At 45.6% G+C, this 20,299-nt stretch overlaps 1 protein-coding gene across 1 annotated transcript in view; it reads left to right on the top strand.

Annotated features, from left to right (window-relative positions):
• Positions 1–20,299, top strand: part of NCBP3 (nuclear cap binding subunit 3) — a 228,117-nt gene that overhangs the window by 133,494 nt on the left and 74,324 nt on the right. Inside the window, exon 9 of the mRNA XM_069226975.1 lies at positions 4,901–5,028. Within this exon, the coding sequence (XP_069083076.1) occupies positions 4,901–5,028 (128 nt within the window). The remainder of the gene's footprint in view (positions 1–4,900; positions 5,029–20,299) is intronic.

Here is a 20,299-nt window from a genome sequence, read left to right as displayed (position 1 = left end):
TGGTGTTCGGCTCCGCGTGGCGTCGTTCTTGCTGCAAAGTGATGTGCATGGTGCTTATCTAGGCATCAACTCAGGATGCTGATATAGGTTCTTTTCTTTCTGTGCCAGCCAGCACAGATTCGGAGAGAGCTACCCCCAGCCATTTTTGATGTGAAGACCTGTGTTGACTGCCGCACCATGCACCCCAAGATCTTGAGCGAGCGGCCACTCAAGTTCCTTGCAGCCCAAGGTGGAACTCAGTGACTGGCTTGATCCCGGATGAGAGGAAGATCCTGTGATCGGTCGCGGAGCCATCGATCTTCGTCACAGTTAAAGTTGTCTGTGCATTCGGGTAACTCCCACAAAAAGAAAAAAATTAAGAAGTCCAACAAGCTTTCGCCTTCATCCAGTCCATCAAAGTCACCTGACAAGACAATAGAGCATTATTTATGGTCCGGCTCCTTGGTTGCGCCTGGTCTCTGAATTTTCGGGAGCCAGACCACCTACTGCACAAATCTACAAATTTTATGAGGCTGCGCACCTCATATTTGGTGGTCTGTCCCCACTGGCGCGCCTCTTGGCCTTGCAGGTTCAGAAGTCCGTTGTCAGACCCTTGCCTTCCAGAACGGGATCTCAGCCCTGATACTAAGGCTAGGGCTTGAAGAAGATTGGAAGGGGTCATTGGACCCTGAGGAATACCAGCCTCTAGACCCCAACATGAACTGGTGTGAGGGCATGGTGGACGCCAGTACACTGGACACCTTCCCAGACACTGGCATGTTCTCACTTCCTACCATGGCTATGGAGGAGGACGCAGCTTTTTTTTTTGCTATAGTGGTGAGGAGGAGGCCCATGGTCCTGAGTCTTAGCCCTGCCCTCAATGTCAATCTTAACAAAGGTGCTTCAGCCGGGAGCAATCTCCCTCAGAACTGCTTCTCCCATTTAATTGAAGCCCTTACGGATGTCCTTCTTGGGCCCTGCAGTACAGGGGCTCCTTTGAACATGACAATTTCCCTCCATCAGCACCCTCCCCAGGGAACCTGAATTTTGTCATTCACCCTACCCAAGAGAGATTTGTGGTGAAAGCCACCACTTCCTGTGTATGCTTGGCGCATTCCCTCCACCGGATAAGGAATCCAAGAGGCTGGATGCCTTAGGCAACAAAATGTTTTCTTCCACTAGCCTGGCACTTTGATCCATGAACATGGCGTGCGTTTTTGTCTGTTACCCCAATGCACTGTGGGATTCGGTTTCCCAGTTGCTGCCCATGGTCCCGGAGGAGGCCCGGGCCATACTCTTCCACGCTACAGCAGACGGGAGATAAGCAGCCAAGTTCACAATCAGATGGGTTAGATACGACTGACTCGCAAGGCAGAGTAGTTTTTTCTTCAATGGCCTAACAGTACCACACCTGCCTGAGAATGACTGGCTTTTCAGGGGGTGTCCAAGTTTTGAGTATGGACCTGCCCTTTCATGGCTTCCTTCTCTTTGTAGCAAAGCTACAGCCAGGTCCTTGGGCCTATTCATGGTCCCCCATCAACCCCATTCTTCTTTTTGTGACCACAGAAGGGGCTTCCAGCAGCATCGTTACCTGCCGAGGCACCACAGTATGCAAGCTCCCCAATCTTTGCTTGGTTGAGGATAAGGTACCCCCAGGCCTCATGGATCGGGCAGTCAGTCATCTCCCACCTCCAGACTATGGCAAACCACCTGCAGTCGCTGGAGTTCAGTATCAACGTGTTAAAGGAACACCTGACTCCCTTTTAAAGCTGTTCTGGACCCAGTGTAGTTTAAAATTTATCCTCCATAACGGCGAGTTCAGGGTATTTAGGCTATGATTCCGATATTTCAGCCTCTGTCATGGGTTTCAGTGAGACTGACTCTGAGGCTGCTGGGCCTTATGGTCTCCTGAATCCTGCTTGCGTGACATGCCCGCTGTCATATACTCTGTAGTGGGACCTGAAGTTCCAGTGGTCGGAGCACCAGGGGAGTATCTCAGACATGGTCCAGATCGCAGGAATTGCAGAAGATCTGCATTGGTGGTTAACAAACCACTGTTGGGTCAGCAGCAGACTCTTCTGCCTTCCCCAATCAAAGATCTGACAGTGGTGACAGAGGCTTCACTCATGGGATGGGGCGGCCATCTGGGAGAGGTGGTGATCAAAGGCCTCGCCTCTCCGGTTGGAATCCAGACTCTATATCAACCTACTGAAGCTCCGTACCATCTGGCTGGCACTGAAAGCCATTCTGCCCTCCATCAAGGAAAGGCTAGTGCAGATGTTCACGGACAACACCAACGCCATGTGATACTGCAACAAACAGGGTAGTGGGGTCATGAATGCTTTGTCAAGAGGCCCTGCACCTTTGGAAATGGCTGAAACATCAGGGCATATCCCTGGTGGTTAAATTCCTGGCAGGCTTTCTGAATGCCAGGGCAGACAAACTCATCCGATGATGGCTAGTGGATCAAGAATGGCATCTTCATCTTGAGGTGGTGCAAGGTCTCCTTCAGCAGTGGGGAGAGCCTTGGTTAGATCTGTTTGCCACCTCCAAGAAAGTGAAATGTCAGCAGTTCTGTGGGCTGGAGTTTCCAAGGCCATCTTGTTCGGAGACACTTTTTGTCTTGAATGGAGCTCATACCTCCTGTATGCCTTTCACCCATACATCTCCTGGCTGAAGAAGATTCGGAATGACCAGGCCAAGTCATCCTTATGGAGCCGGACTGGGCTCAGAGAGTTTGGTGTCCTGAACTGTTGAGCATAGCCATCAGTCCTCCGATCAGGCTGCCCCTTCGGGAGGATCTTTTGTTGCAGCAGGGAAGGGTTCTCCACCTGAACCTGTCAATGCTCTGCCTTCATGTGCGGAGATTGAGGGGCAACAGTTGACAGCTTTCAACCTTCCACCCGAAGTGTGCAATGTTATCATGGCAGCCAAGCATCCATCCACCACAATGGTATATACCTGCCACTGGGGCAAGTTTGTGGCATGCTGTGCCGAAAATCAGGTTGATCATCTTTGTGCTCCCCTTTTTGAGGTCCTTCTGTTTATTCTTTCTCTTGCCCAGCAGGGCTCTGCTTTGGGCACCTTAAAGGGCTATCATTCTGCGATCTCAGCCTTCTTATGATGGCCAGATAAGCCATTCCTTTCAAATCCCTTGTTGTAAAAAGGCTTTTGAAAGGTCTCCAACATGTGTTTTCACCTTCACCCTTTACTATGCCTCTGTGGGACCTTAATCTCATACTTTAATTTCTGATGTGTGCTTCCTTTGAGATGCTGCATAACTGCCATCTCGGGTTACTTACCATCAAGACAGACTTCCTAGTGGCGATAATGTCTACCCGGAGAGTCAGTGAGCTCCAGGCTTTATCATCTAAGCCTGCATACCCAACCATCTTTCCAGACAAGCTGGTTCTTTGCACTGGGGCTTCCTTTCTGCCAAAAGTTGTCACCCCCTTTCCTTTAGGCCAGTCCATCAACTTGCCTACCTTTTATGTTCTGCCGCATCCCTCTAAAGAAGAGTAGTGGCTGCATCTTCTGGACCCAAAATGTGAGTTGTCATTCTATCTTGATCGTATGAAAGATTTCCGGGTGGATGACCAACTCTTTGTGGGGTATGTTGGAGCCAAGAAGAGGAAGGCTGTGCGGAAACGGACCATCTCCTGATTGATCGTGCTCTGCATTAAAATTTGTTACTCAGTGGCCAAGAAGCAACCCCCTGAGGGTTTGTGTTCCCGTTCCACCAGACCACTCCATTAGCATGTGGAGTTGCGGTCATGGACATTTGCCAGGCAGGAGTGTGAGCTTCTCTGCACCGGTTCACCAAACACTACTGCCTGACAGTCAGGTCCGTCACAGGGCATTTCACCCATTTGGTCCTGCAGGACTTTCTATTGTGAATATGTTCCACAGACCCACCTCTGGGGGGAGGTATTGCTTTGGCATCCATTCTAAGGTAAGGAAACTATTCTTTGGGAACACCTTATCGGGTAGAGACTCTATTTAGCCGTAGATTCCTTACTGACCCACCAATCCTACCCGCTCTGCGGACAGATTTCTAAGTTCAAGGCTGTTCCCCCTACAGGGCCCTAGTTTTCCATACCAGTGGTCTGTGTTCTTTGTAGCACTGTGCTCCTGATTTGGAAAGTCACAAAAAGAATCTGACATCAATGCACTGGGTTGGTACTGATGTAGGCGCATGCCACTTCTGGCATGGACACCGCTGAAAGGCACCATCTACCAGCACGCAGGGGTACTGCTCAAGTCCGACACCTGGGGATAATTCTGAGGTAAGGAGTCTGCGGCTACATATACTCTCTACCTGAGAAGGTGTTACCTAAGGTAAGTAACTGGTTTTTTTAATTTATGCAGTGACGTGACTGCAGTTGCTACAGTGCTCTTATTAGATTATCAGGGCTGGACTTAATTTCTGTTTGTGCATTCTTCATCAAATGTTTGGAACCAAAATCTTCTTGTCCACAGTTTCTGGGTTCTGAAATGCCCTTCTTCCCAAGTAATGTGCACCCAGACTCTTCAGAAAAATATTACCCTGCTGGTTTTTCACAGATCATTTTAAATTGTGTTTTACAATATCCACAATGTTATTCTTGCAAAAAACTGTGATGTTATCTTCACTTAGGTTAGAACATAATTCATCATTATTCTTAGCAAGAAATTGCAAAATGCTGTAAAAAAAGTGACAAGTGAAATGACGATAAATTCTGAAGCCTGGTAACCTGTTCACACTATAAGGCCTGGGACCTAGATTTATAGGTAAATAACATTTTCTGACTTTGTTGTAGCAGATAAAGCACTGGCAACATTGCAAACTGGCCATGGAAAATGGTTAGAAGCTGTAGTTCAATGTCTCATTCCGAAGGGAAAATTTGTAAGCAAAAGATCTCCTCTGTTGTGGCTGTTTCAGGAAGCGGAGGTACCACTCTCGCCGAACGCAGCGTGATGTAACAAAAAAGAAACCCTTTGATGATGATGATGATGATGATGATGATGAGGATGATGTTGCCTTGCCACCTTACAAGCATCGACATTCAGGTAATTTGCATATGAAAGACATGCACAACAAGTGGGACACCTTGGATTTTTTTAAACCTCATATAATCATTTGAAGACCTTACCTTCTTCCTGGGTCATACTTGGTCTGTGTGCTCATTCCGGAAGGGTGATACACTATTCTTTCCAGCTATTTCTGATGGATACGTCTAGCAATACAATCCTCACCTTTTAGAAATTTCCATGTGTCACACTAGAAACCACTTTCCGCAATAGCTCCTCCTAGTAAGTGATCCCAGCAGACTTTGTGTGGTGACTCCATTCCAGCTCCACGCGTGACTACATAAAGCCACATGTGGGCTTCACCCTTGCCTAATGCTGTCAGTTCCTCTTTATCTGTGCCCTTGCAAGTGGATCCAGAGCTTTACTCCTAACTGTTTCTCTGTTTTACCAACTTTCTTCAAAATATATTTTTGTGACAGTGTGCATGAATGGCGGTCCCTAAAACTACAGGATTTAAGCCAGGCCGTGCCTGTAAAAAGCAGATGCTAGTCATGGACCCAGCACAGCATCTGTCATTGGTGCCTTCTCTCTAGACATGACTCAAAGTCCTGCATCAAAGTCAGTCTACTTTAGTAGGCTGCTGGTCCTGGTGTGAGGACAGAGTTATCGTTCCTGTTCAAGTTAAGCAGTCTCAAAGTTCTTTTGTTTGCTGTCTGGCCCAGCAAGGGTTAGTTGTGGGCACAGCACAAGGTCATTTTAAAGCTCGTCCAGCCTTTCTTCATTAGCCTGATCAGCCCATTTTAGGTCGAACCTACCAGGCAGCGCATGCTGTCTGTTTGCGAAAGCCCTATTTCAGGGGAACGTGAATGAGCTTACAGCCTGCTAATTGTTTACCATTCGCTGGATTTATTGTCACTCATTTGGTTGCTTCTTGTGTGTTGTTGTGTCTTGTTTCAGCTTTTCTGTCCATCTCCACCATACAGCAAACTGCTTTCACGCTACTTCTTTTTGGGAAGCAGACTTTACAGCGCAGAAATTACATGCAGTGCCTTTACCGCACATTTTTAACCACACAAATGTTTACCACGCATATGCCTTTATCATGCATGCCCTTACCACGCATGGTAAGTAATAAAGGTAATTTAGAATTTAGGGTTGGGTTGGGGTATATGGTGGTAAGGGTTTATTTTGGTTTATGGTTGGTTAAAGTTATTGGGTGGTAAGGGTGTTCTTTAGGTTTTATGGTTGGCTAGAGGTGTTTTTAAGGTTTTGGGTTGGGTAGGGGTATTGGGTGATAAGGGTATTCACAAAAGGGTGTGTGTTTGTGACGTCTGCCCCAAAATATAAAATGTGTGTTTATTACCTACTGGCGGTCACCAGTATATAGTTAGGACCTAGTTTCCATAGGAAGAACGTTTTTTGTTTTACCAGTAACTTTGGCTCTGCTTGAGAAATCTTTACGAAATCCTCAACACTTATATTTCAGTCGGTTCAGCTTCTGTCTTTAAATCTGTCAAGCGGGGGCTGAGAAAAAAAGGGGGGGGGGGCGGAGGGTGCAAAACACAGTTTCCCCATTCATTTTCCCATAGGGAATTTGAACATCACTACAGCCCGAACCGCTGGACGGAATTACACCAAATTTGGCAGAAAGCTAGCTCTTGGTTCAGAAAGTGTACTTTTTGTCATTTGGTGTAAACTCGATCAGTAGTTTTGAAGATATTAAAGATTAAATAATGTAGATATCAAGGGACGCCGATCCTCCACAGACCCAACTTTCCCTGAGCTGATATCTGATTGGCTGCGAACACTTCAACAAGGAAGTGTTTGCAACCATTTTGGGACTCTGCTTCAGCAGAGTCCCACAAAAAAAAGATTTAAAAAAGAAAAGGGGCCAGGATAGGAACACCCTGAGCCCCTGGCCTTGGTGCGAGGGGTCCCCCAAGGATCCCGCCAGGGCTAAAAAGCATTTTTTAAAACAAAAATCTCAGAAAGATCCATGGATTTTACCGAGGTGTTTTTTTTTTTTTTTTTTTGCACAGTCTCCTGTGGTCATCCTTTTGTTTGCCCCTGGGCCAGGTACCAGAGGCATTGGGGCCTTAAAAAAAAAAAAAAGAAAGGGGAACGCATGGAGCCTCCTTCCTAAGGCTTATTTTAGCCCCGGGGACTGACACCTCCCGGGGACAAAATGTCAAATTAATGCAGGGGGTGGGGTTTTGCAGCCCAGAGGACCACCACCTCCCCGGGGCACTGGTTATTAATTATGCAGGGGATCGCCGCCTCATCAAAGCATCACCAAGAGGCATTATTAAACCCAATAGATCCCAAAGGAAAGACCTATTGGCTTTGCGCCTATCCGTGTTACTCAAGTGATCTGTTTATAATGTGTTCCTTAAAAAGGTTTTCTTATATTTCCCCCCTGCTCCACTTAATATGCCTCCTTTTGATCTCAATTTGGCCTTCACCGTTTTGATGTTTGTATTGCTTTTAAGCCTGTGCACAATTGCACGCTGAGGCTTGTTATCCTTAGCACAGTTTTTCTCGCATTGCTCATCTCTTTGCAAGTTGCATCAATGCATTGTAGGTGTAATGTATTAAAATGCTGTATATCACCTTTTTCTCAGACAATTGGTGCTGCCTCTTTTATGTGGAGCAATCCATCATACTCACCGCCCCCCCCCCCTTACATTTGGTAATGCTCAGGCAGATTTCTGCATCCCCTGTAGTTCTATAGAGTTCGCCCACTTTCAAATTTTTATTTGTTAGACGATGCGCATCTGATGACGTGGAAATAATCGGTTTGATAAACTGATTTCAGCACGCATGGGTTGTACCTACACATGGTCCATGCTGTTATGTCCAAAGGTGGGACAGTCGCTAGTGAGTCTGATGGTGCTATCTACCTGTGCATTGGAGCTATTGCACAATATTTATTAGATACGATTTGGCGCCTGTATTTAGGGTTTCTACCAAAACAAATGCTGCCAGTGGTAAGTAATACAATGTTGCAATATCCCCTTTTACAATAACTGCTGGATTATTACATGAGGGCATTGAACACTGAATAAGGTTCTGTTTGGTCACGGGTAAGGATAGCGGTGATGATTGATGGTTAGTGAGATTGGATAATTTCTTGCAAGAATTACAGGTTTTTCATGGGCAGTTTACGGCATGAAAATTATACTTGAGGTATCCCCTTGCATGTGAAAGGTTTACAAGATACCAGATCCATTGTATAGTCTATCCAGTTTCTAAAGTTATGTGGTGACAGTTGCTAGTGCATGTGGCTACAACTCGCATCCAGTTTCACAGTTCCTGCAAACTATTTTCTGCTCCAACCAAATTTGTTCTAAAAGAAAATTACACAATTATCATAACTATAAAGAAAATACAAATTCAGAACCTTACTCAAATAATCAACATTTCTGATGGAAGCTTCTAACTGCAGATTCTTCACCTTTTGAATATTCCCCAGGCTCCAGACTGAATCCAGAAACGTTTGAGTACCACCTCTACGTGCTGGTGGGTAATTCCAAGCAGCTCTGCTTTGACACCGTTCTGCCCCGGAAATAATGAGCGGGCCTATACAGGTGCCTCTTTCATGTGCTGGCATGAGTTCCTTTCCTTGCCACCAGACACGGACCCAGAGCTACCTCTTATCTCTCAAGAGACCTGTTCACCTCATAAAATGTGAAACTCCAGTGTGCAAGGGAAATGTAACATCCTAAAACAACAGGTTTTAAACCCTGTAAGGACGGCCACAAATAAATGTCTGTGACAGATACTTATCAGTTTTACATGTGCTGCCTGGGGTTGAGCCAGCAGTCTTCAGTGCCAGCACGCCAATGAACCTGAAGGCCATACAAGACCGCGAGGGAAACTCTGCGACAAGACTGGTCCAGATCAAAGGGTTTAGGGTGGGTCCCATTCCAGGTCGAGTAGTCACATGAATCATTCCCCTGTTTTGTCCTCATTGCGCTCCAAGTTCTTTAGGTTAGAAGAAAAAACACAAAAAATCCAAGCAGGCCTCTGCCCCTTTCTGCTACTCATATTCTCCGGAGAAGAAAATGCCTCTTGATCTCGCTTCTGAAGTTGGACGTTGGAACTTATTCCACAGCTTGTCCTGGCACAACCCAACTTTCGGGGTCCACTAATGAGCCTACTCCAGCTCCTAGTTTGACTCCGCCTCCAGCGCCAAGGTCCATGCTGATACCCTGAGCATCAACACTGATGCCAATTCCATTGATGGCAGAGGTTGAGATGCCCATTGTGTTCTCTGACACCTAGTGTGTGCCACTACGACCTCAACCAAGCTTGCACTTAGCTTCCGTTGAGGAGCCACCTCCCCCACTTGACTTACCGCCCTCACGAGGAAGGCCACATACGTTGCACTCCTTATTTGGAACGGATTCGGACAAATGCTGGTGCTAAGATAGGACAACCATAACACAAGGAAAATTGGTATGATGAACTTCAAAAAGTCAGTGACCTCGATACTGCCTTCCCCTGAGTCTGGACTCCTCTCACCCATGGGACTGCTGCTGTGGCGTGTGCTTCTTATGCTACGACCGAGATGCTTGACCTCCAGCTTCCCACTTCAGAGGTCAAAACCAATGTCTTATCGAAAGCACTGAGCTCCTCTTGCCCTTCAACGAGGCCCATACAAATACCCTTTTGGGGGCTTGGTCCAAACCTTGCTCTAGCACCCAGAAAGTAGCATTTTCTCAAAAGTGCATGTAGGTTAACTTTTGTTGTCCTTGAGGCATCCATGTTCAAGTCATTATTTTTTAAAATTAATTGAAGCTGCTTGAGAGCCCTAAAAGCTGCATGATTGGTAATATTTTACTATTCGAGCTGGTGTCAAAATGAAATACATTTAGCAAAAACTGAGCTTTTGTTACCAATACAGCGATTGGAGTATTGTCTATTAACATATAGCAATTTCTACTCTAGCTGAGGCCCTGCCACTCTTGTGGGTGGAATATTCTGTTTGTGTGGATTATAAAGTGGCCTAGTATCAAGAGTTTTGGTGCAGGGTATGATTTTTGCTGTGTTGCAGCGTGGAGTGAATCAAAGAGATTATTTGCTTAATATTTCATTGGAAACTCCTTGCAGAATGTTAACTTAAAGGCATGTTCTGAAAATGTCCTTTGTATGAATGTAGTTCAGCCTGCTTAGTCTCATTTCCTCTGTTTCCCTCTGCCCTCCCTCATATTATGTGCCCTGTTCCGTTAAATTATTCCAGATCTAGTAAGTTTTACCTTCTGCTTTAATCTCTGAAATGGAAGCGAAAATCCTCAGCAAGACAAGGTTTCAGGCTCTATCCACAGAAGATCCATTGAAGCCGGATAGCCATTGGACAAACTCCCACTGAAGCAGTTGATTTTGGTGGGAAAAGGCTCTGAGTGGGAGATATCCAAATTTTGCAGCCATCAAAGTCTGTCATGCAGATACTTCTCATGCCTTTGCCCGGTCAAGATTTCTAATTTGGACTTACTATTTACTTTTCTGAGTTTCTGAAGAAGTTCCTCTTGATCACTTCTAAAGGTACCAGGACTTCAGGGACAGCACTTGGGGCTGGGGCTCACTCTGGTAGCATCCATTGCAGGCCGGTGTCTACTGGTCCATTGTACACTTCATGTGGAAGGCCTCCTGTGTTTTTGTCTTAGGTAAAAGTGAGAACGGGATCAGCCCTTTGGGTCTTCGCACAGGTTTCAAAAAGAAGGTAGAGTCCTTTTCCATTGTTCCCAAAGAAAAGGAGGAGTAAAACATAGGGGCTAATTTTCCCTTGATGGCTTAGTTATAAACTGTCTATACCTATGGGTGGGCAACACCCCTTTATCCTGCAACTGTAACTTATTATAATGTGTTTAGGTAGACAGTCATAGCTATATTCTGGAAAGTCTCCAGTCAGTAGTGCATTTGTAGTGGAAATAGTTTATTAATCAGGAAATATTGTTTAAATCAAAGAGAGTATTTACAACACCTCTATGGAATAGGTGAGCTAGCCAACACGTTTTGCCACCTAGTTGGTCCGCATGCCTGAAGCTTTCTCAAAGTGAAGGTTCTTTATTGAGTATGCAGCCAATTTGACCTATAGGAAGATCATGCTCATTGACTCAGACCGCAGGGACACAACACTAACTTCCTTCCACACTGTATGACAATCATATGCGTAGTGCTACCATTTTTAAGTACTAGGCAGCCTACCTTGTGGGATACAAAACCAACTTATTTGATATTTAAAAGTAGGGTTATTTCCTGTCAAAATTGATTATTTTAACAAGTTTGCCTACAGATTTAAAAGCTGCAGGAGTCTGGTTACACAGGTAGGACTGAAGCCATCCATCCTTTATCAGTCTAGTAGATGCCATAACATGTACTGCGACCCACAGGTGACATTTAAATTTTCCATTCCATTGTGTATTTCCTGCACCATGTATTATGCTCTTACTGGGAAGTTGAATGTCATTTGGGAGTTAGCCAATTTTACTGCATTTTAGGAGACAGAGACCATGTACTGGGGTTGAACTACAGTCCTTAAAACATACACGGAGCACAGGACTACAGTGCCTCGTGGGGCAAAATAAAAAAAAAAACAGCAACATCAGTCCACCGAAATTGGGGGTGACCACGCAAAAAGAGTCACTTTCCCACACTATTTCTGAATAATATAAGAGATAAAAGTAAAGTTTGTTTACACGGTACAATGTTTTTGCCTTCCATGTATATATTACATTGTTGACTATCAAAGCATGCCTTAGCCAGATATTTAAGTTTCTACCTCCCCACCACCACCTCCCCACCATGGTCTATCACATGAGAGGAGATATATAATCTTGTCATCCAAGGTTATGATGAATAGGAGTAGTTACCATTATTAATCCTCTTTCTATGTATGCAGCAACATTCAGATCTATTTTGAGTTACTTACATTATTCAACGCTTCTCAATTGCCCATTTGTAATACAAATTTCCTGTGAATATGACCCCATGAATTATCGAGCAGAACGTTGGTAGGTTGTAATTTCCTGGATACTGGCTTTAGTTTCCATGTATTTACCTTTATCCATATATTCCCAAATGAATGTAGTATACTTTGATTTTCAATTTCTAAACTCCATTAACAATTGCTACATCCCTCAGCCTCGCCAATGTTTAGTCATGTGCTAATCTTAAAATCATGCACCTTAAACTTGATTAATTAACTTTACTATTTTCTCACATGGAATTATCTCCACTGGCATACAGTGCAAATTTAATTTTTAACCCAGTTTTATGTTCCTAGGTTTTGACACTGACACGCTTATTTTAAACGTATAAAAGCTGAATTGGATAGGAGAAATTAAAAATAAGTGCTCCCTTTACTGATAACTTGTTTCTTTTCCCCTTGTTGTTAAGTTAATTCTGACTGAGCATTTCCGATACTATTTAGTACAGTTAATACAATCCAGATTAAATAGGGTATTGTAAGGATTAGTCTTTTAAAACTGATGACCCTTTTGACCTTTTACACACAAGCAGTACTCATAAGAATTTCTGATTGTTACAGATACCATTTCTCACTAAATTTCAACAGTCTCATCTCCATCTTGAAGTCCTTCACTGTACAATTAAACGTTGGAAGACAATTTGCCTTGGCTTTCAGTCCTGAACACACACAAAGGTAGTTATCTACACTTGGCTTACAAAACAGCACGCTATCACGTTTGAATCACTTTATCCTTATTATCCTACCATACAATAGTTACTCTGATAATTGCTCATATTTTTACAGTTTTCTATCTACTCACTTGTATTAACCATAAAGAAATTTTACTCACTAGGAATTTGTCAATTTCTGAGATCACTCTTTTTTCTTGCTATTCTCCCAATCACTCACATTTCTTGATTTATGGGCTTACCATTTGGGTCATGGTTCTTGAATAAAAATATTCATTCTCACTAAATAGGTGTTATATGACACCATCCCTAAAACAGCTTAGTTGGATCCTTGTCTGTGTATTTTACTTATTTCAGCCTTGGAAGTTCTGGGTGGAAGGAAACACCGATATTTTTCTGTTTTTCACCTCTACGCATGGCTCCATCTTCTGCCTAACATTTGATATAACCATTGTGTTCCTTAGATCCAGGGACTTGAAAAAAAATCTGAATAGTTTCAGACTACCTCTTATTGGACTATGTAATATGGTTCTAGATGGTTTTGGTGGTTTCATGACATTTTGTCCAAATTTGTAAAATTGCTTAACATTGTGAAGGTGGTTTATATGCTGGTAATATTTCATCAAACTTTGTAAATGTAACTCTGTAGGAACAAAGCTGAGATTTTTACATGGGCATTTATCTAAATATACATCAAATTTTAAAAACATACAGCTTGTCGAATTAATGGTTTATTTACTAATCCAAATACTTACTTTTGGTGTGCTGCTGCATCTTTATCCAATGTGCATAGAGTTGTGGAGGCCAGTTTTTGCACTAGGAACTACTGCTGTAAACTTATAAACTTCTGAAGTGGCAGGAATTTCAAGATTCACACCCTCAATATCACAGTTATTTAGCTTTCATTAATTGCATAGGGAATGAGTCTGGTGCAGTTGAATGAACCACTGTCACACATTTTTATAATAGGTTTAGTCACTTAATCACCCATCCACCCATTTCTATGCATCCATTGCCCACCTTTGACGCCATATCTATCCACAACCAACCATGCATCTATCCAGCCACCAGTATTATCAATCATCCATCTATGTAGAAACACCCATCCTTCTAAATTGTAATCATCAAGCCATCCAACCAGCTTTTCATCCTTGTGTGATAAGTTAACAGAGATGTGTACACTGCTGAAGTGCCCTAAGTGTAGCCTTGCAACTGTTTTGGGTGTGGTACCTTCATGCCCAGGTTTGAAGAGGATTCAGTCACAGACTGGACTCATCATTGTAGGTGTATTAAGTCATTCATGTGTAAATTTGGTGTACAACAATTTGGTGTGTGTAACTAGAGGTTTTCACCAGTTTGAGTACATGCGATCTGAAGGAATCAGTGTGCCCATTGTTCCAGTTGAGGTATGTGTATAAGATCATTTAAACTGGTTTTGATTGTCGTTGTAGTCAGAGCAGGGTCCTCATGCAGGAGACTTGGGCAATTGAAGTAAGAGGTAAGTTCCTTATTTCATGTTAGGCCCTGATTTTACAACAGCAGCAGGTAGGTCATGTAGGGCTCTTTTCTCCCTCAAAATCCCCTATCTCCTAGCTTCTATTGCAGATCACACACCATTGTTGTATAAAATCTGACCTTGGAGCCTAACGACATGCCGCTCATGATGCGGTGTCTACGAGGCACCCAAGTTGCTGATCGGACAGCCCCCCCCAGCCAGAGATGTACCGGATGTGGGGCGGGCCTGTGAAGATGCCGAGTCATGGCCTCTTTTGGTGTGCAAGGCCGCTTGTTGATGACTCCAGACCAGTGGACTACGGAGCCTGACCAGCCCCTTCGGGCCGCATCGGTGAGTGCAACCTGCATTGCGTACATCCCTCCGCCCCCCTCTTTTGCTGGGGGGGAGATGCAGGCAGGACAGATGGACACTTTGGGTGATGGCAGTGGCGTCACTCAAACACAGGGTGGGGACACCCTCCATCCTCCATCTTGAGGAGACCAGGGGTAAGACCCAGATGGGGAAACGGCACATGCGTTCCCGTGCCCAAGGGACTGCGGCGGCCGCATTGCACGAGGAGGCAGTCGATGAAATTCACCTTGCTCTCCAGGGAGATCGACGGCCCCCTGAGTAAACAGACAAGTGGGTGCCCAAGCTACCACTACAGCCCAAGCCCAAGGGTACCCTGACCACTACCTGAGAAAGATAGAAAGGGAGAGGGTGTCTTGGCCACCCCCTGGCTCCCAGTGAGACATGGCTGATGAGCTGGACTGGGGTATGTGAAACTCCCGCCCCGAAGGTGAGAATGCAAGACTTGTGCCCATGTGGAGGAGGGGACGACGACATCGGAGCGTGCCATAACTGAGGGGGGATCACCGTGTGTCCCCCTCCATAAGCAGAAGCCACTGATCCGGCTTGACTTGCATTCGGCGGAGGGGAGTGGAACTCCCGGAGGGAAAGACAACAAACACTTGCAGGCCACTGGAATCAGCACCGGAATACTGCAATAGATGCAAATCGGAGACAGAGTGGAGTCTGCAAAGCATGAAATCTGCATGGCACTGGGCAAGCCATCCCGAGCGATATAGTGACAGCACTGTGCTCTCGAAGCAGTAGTCCCCCATATGAGTGGAACATCTAAGGGTCCAAGTCAAACTAGGCACAACTTTTGGCGACACGCATCCAAGAACAGACACAGACTCTGCAACCTGTGGCATCATGACAGGTGACAAGGGGGAGAAGGCAGGACACCAGCTTAAGCTAGACAGATTTACTTACCCCAAAGAGGCCACTGGCACCCAAAGACCAGAGGAACAGAAAACCGAAGCGAAGGCCATGGCTCCAGACGATGGCGCAATCTTGCTGAAAGACACCATGGCGGCAATGCAGGGCATGAAGTGAGCCCTCAAATCCAAGATTCAGTTGCATCAGAGGTGGTGTTGATAAGGGCAGACTGCCACAACCTAGAAACCAGAGTGAAGGAAGCAGGGGGCTCCCTAAAAGAGATCAAGGATGACTCAGCGGTACTCAAGAAACAAGTCTTGAACTCAAAGCCACCACAGCGTCACTGGAAGCTAAAGTTGAGGACCTTAAAAAAAAGGTCCCTCAGCAATACCATCAGGATAATTGGGGTACGGAAAAAAACTGAAAGGGCGGCTGTACACCTCTTCGTGGAAGATTTGAGCCTTAGGAAATTGCAGCCTCGAGGACTCTCAAAATATTTTTCGGTAGAGAGAGCACACCGCACCCCGCGTACACCTCCCCAAACCTGGTGCCCCACGACCCATTATTGCAAGGATCCTCAACCACCGAGATTCTGATGTCATCCTATAGACAGCAGTATGTGGCCCTCCCATGCAAATAAACAATGCGCGAATAACACTCTTTACTGACTTTACAATCCAAGTACAGAAACTGAGACGCAGCTTCCTAGAGATCAAGCAAGCCCTAAGGGAACGGGAACTCAAGTACTCAATGTTATAGCCTGCACAACTCTGAGTGATCACCCAGGGCAAACCCCACTATTTCTGTTCCCCAGAGGACACCTGGAACTGGTTGGAGGGCTGGCACAAAGTGGCCAGTTAGGGACTATGAGGGCGCCCGCAAAAGCAACAACTGGAAAATAGAGACTCAATACCGCCAGCTCCATTAAGAGGGGAATGGTGCGGAAGACCCAGTACACCGAATGGAGAACCCCAACAGGAGACAACCCAGGTACAAGGCTCAGATTGAATGACATTAATAGACCATTGTGGTTGCAAATCTAACATGGTCGGAGACGGACGCGGGGTGCCCCTCTGGTCAGAGGCATAGATGTGATCCACTTGCGGCAAACTGGAGGCTGAAACTTAAAACAGACAGCACGTTCGTAACATACTTTAATCTAGGGGGCTGTGGTGTACCAGAGCTCGTTGGCCACCCACCCCCAGTACTTAGTTATGGTTTACGTGGGCGATATGCACTCTGCATTGTTGGGGAGGTGGGTAGTTCAAGACCCATTCAGCAAGGAGAAATGGAGGGGGTTGAATTGGTTGGGAATTGTTATTGGTTTAAAGTAGTTATGTTTAAGACAAGTCACTACTATGCACAGGGTGTAGAGAAGAGGCAACAGTACAAAACACACCCCCTGGGTCCTGGTGAAACGTACATTCAGAAGTGACAAAACACATAGGGATGCACACTCCCCAAGCACTAAAACACATGGTAGCATGAGCACTGCACATTCTATCCTAGAATGTTAATGGTCTTTGGGTCAAAATAAAAAGGGCAGTGGTCCTCCAGTACTTCAAACTGCACTCCCCGGGCGAGGCACATCTGCAGGAGACCCACCTAGACAGGTGTGGGTACAAAATGGTGGTGCATGCGGAATGCACTGCTGCCTCTAGGGGAACAGGCATCCTGGTGAAAAAGTCACTCCCCCTCGACATTGAACACACTTGGTCAGATGACCAGGGTAGATATGCAGCACACTTTGGGACTTGGGAGGGAGCAGTCATCAACATCCTATCAGTATATACTCCTCCGAGGCTGTACATTCTCCGTGTTGACCAAACTATTACTAGGACTCTCCCTGGGAGAACTCTTAATGAGAGGAGACCTCAAGGCCACCCTAAATGAGGCCACTGACCGGCAACCCCCTAGACAAGTGGCCCCCGCTGAGCAACCATTGGTTGACTTTCTGGCCACGCAGGGCCTCATAGGTGTGTGCCAAACTAGTCATCCAAATGAGCATCAGTTCACATTCCACTCTGCGGCCCACAGCAGTCTGTCCCGTATAGACTACATACTCATGCCAGCCCAACAAATGCCACAGGTACAAGAGGCCTACCATCTGGCACGAGGAATATCAGATCATCCCCCCCTGTGGATGGTATATGGCCCTCACCAGCCCAAGAGTCAGAGTCAGATCGTGATAAATCCATGATACCTCAAAGTGCCGAAAGTTGAGAGGGCCATATTGACAGCAACTAAGCAGTATTTTGAGGAAAATACCCACTCCGTGGCCTCTGCGCAAATGGTGGGAAAGCAATAAAACAGTGATTAACGCAGTGGGACTCTCTGAGATAGTGGGGCTAAAGAGAGAAAATGGGCGCAAATGGACACCCTGGAGCGGTAGATCCTAAGATAGAATTAATTCCCCCCTGAGCAGCTGGAGGCAGAAACGACTCATAAGCTGATGCTCAAACAGTGCGACTACCAAGAGGTTGAGCAGGATGAGGCTAAGACCCAGTACAGGGCGAAACAGCGAAAGATGTATGATACAGGAGACAAGGCGGGGAAGTTGCTTGCCTGGCTGGATAGACGAAATGTGGCAAGCCGTTCGTAAACGCCATTCGCACGCAGGATGGCTCCCTAAGTAGTGATAGCGAAGGCATTGCAAGTACCTTCGGGAACTATCGCTCCAAGCTTTAATCCCCAGAAATGGCCATCACTAAAGATGACTCACGGGATATGCAATCAATTGGGTGAAGTCTGTGCTCTACCTCCTCGATGGGAATACCCCTTGTCTGCCTACTGGGTGCCTGGTTGAAATCAAATCTGACGGTTTTAAATACTTGGCATATATGTAACCAAGGTCCCGCAAGCTGCTACACTCATAACGTGTCCCCCCTCCTGGGGTGACTCAAGCTGGATATTCAACACTGAAGAACATTGCTGCTGTCATTATTGGGCCTAGCTGTCCTCTTTAATATGGTGGCGTTGCCTCGTTTCTTATAAGTCTTCCACAACACCCCACATAGGGCTCCCAGCATGAATTACAAGCACATATATGGAATGCAGGTCAGGCTAGAATATTCTTGACCAAACTGACTAGGGGTTGGTACAATATCGGGATTGCCCTCCCCAGCACACAGAAATACCTCTGGGTAGCACAGTTCACATCAATCAATTGCTGGATGCACGTACCATGACAACCGAATGGATAGGAAGCTGCTATAACTTGAGGGTTACCTTTCCACCCACCGAAAGACACGAAAACTAGGCCCTACGTCAGTGACCACCATCTACTGGCACACCACATAAAGGGCCCTGGGTTGGAAAGGAAGACTGACCCAGGCCGCCCTATTCTAGGACTCTGAGGCATTGGACACAATGGGTGATCTCCCTGTGTTTGCTAGGTTGGATCTTATAGAAATATCAAAGATTGGTGATCTTTGGCCACACAATGCAGTCAAGAATGTTGGCGAGCTACAAGAGGAATACGATCTGGACCCTTCGGAACACTTCCGCTACCTGCAGGTGTGGCACTCACTTCGTTTTGGCACTCACCAGGTGGATGTTGCTTCCCGAAGCCTCTTCTCTGGAGAGCAAATTGTTAGAGGAATTCTTACATAAAATATATCTCCCTCACCTACAAAGCCATACTTAATTCGCAAGACATGCTTCTACATCTCAGACAACAGTGGGAACACAGTTTGGAAGAGTTGGAAGAGGAGGAATGGGAGGAGGCCTTGGCACCCCGAGGGATGTGGGAATCCGCTCTGTTTTGCCTGATTCAGTTAAAAAATACTCCATAGAACCTACCTACCATGTACACTCAGATTCAGAATGGGCAGGGCACCAGATGAGCTATGCCTCAGGGGATGCAGGATGGAGGGATCCGTCATACATATTCTGTGGGAGTGTACTGAAATCCGACAATATTGGTCCACAATACTGGCTTGCCTTAGTGGTCTCCTAACTGAGGATCACCTCTATCAATGAAGGGATAACTGCTGAACATATGGGGACCCACGGATCTGGGTAGGTCCCGGAGGCTATTGATAATGCAAGGCATGTTGGCCACAGAGAGAAATATTGCCAGACTGTGGGGCTCGACAGTGGTGCCAGGCCTGCAAGATTACAAGAAAGATATGGATTGGTGTATGATCGCAGAAAAGACTACCTATATGAGTCGGGGATGCCCATCGAAATGGGGGAAGTATGGGGAAAATGGAATAAATACAGATGAGGACTATGTTCACCGCCGAGAGACCTCCTAGAGATACGGGGATGGGCCGAGGTCTCGGGTGAGGGAGACTGGGATAATTATCGACATCATGCATTGTTTATATATTCCTCCTTGCTGAATAACTCGCAGTGTGTAATGTATACTTGTCAACCCTTTAATAAAAAGATTTTTTTTTAAAGATGTGTGTGGGACATGTAAAAATGTAAGAATTACAACTAGCCTGTTTCCCGGTAAAATGAACCTCATAGTTGAAGAGAAAACAGGTACATTTCCTGGCAGAAGCCCTTGGAACAATACAAATACTGAAGTGCTCCTTGCTATCTTCCTGCCTGCCAGGTTTTTCTCCTCGGTCTACGCCATCAGCATCTTTTTCTATTTACAGCTTTTCTTCCTTCAGTTCAGGGACTGCTTTATATCACGTTTGCCGCCTTCTTTGTGTTCGTGAGAAGGGTTTGCTGTTCCAAGATCTCTACTTCCTCATTGTGTACCTTAACACAGATTTGTTTTGAGGAGCTGTTAATTCACCTTTGAGGCATCTAGCTTTGTGTAAAGTAGTTGGTCTTCAATTTTCAGATCATAAAGTCTGGGACTAGTGAGAACAAGGAACCAGAAATAAATTGTTCTAGAACTCTTATCACGTCACTGTGTGGCACATTATAGTAGTCATAAAGAGGTTTGCTGCCCTTAGTATTTGTGATCTTGCA

The sequence above is a fragment of the Pleurodeles waltl genome, chromosome 3_2, assembly GCF_031143425.1.
Source record: "Pleurodeles waltl isolate 20211129_DDA chromosome 3_2, aPleWal1.hap1.20221129, whole genome shotgun sequence".
Classification (NCBI taxonomy): Eukaryota; Metazoa; Chordata; class Amphibia; order Caudata; family Salamandridae; genus Pleurodeles; species Pleurodeles waltl.
This window is presented reverse-complemented; position numbering and strand designations above follow the sequence as displayed.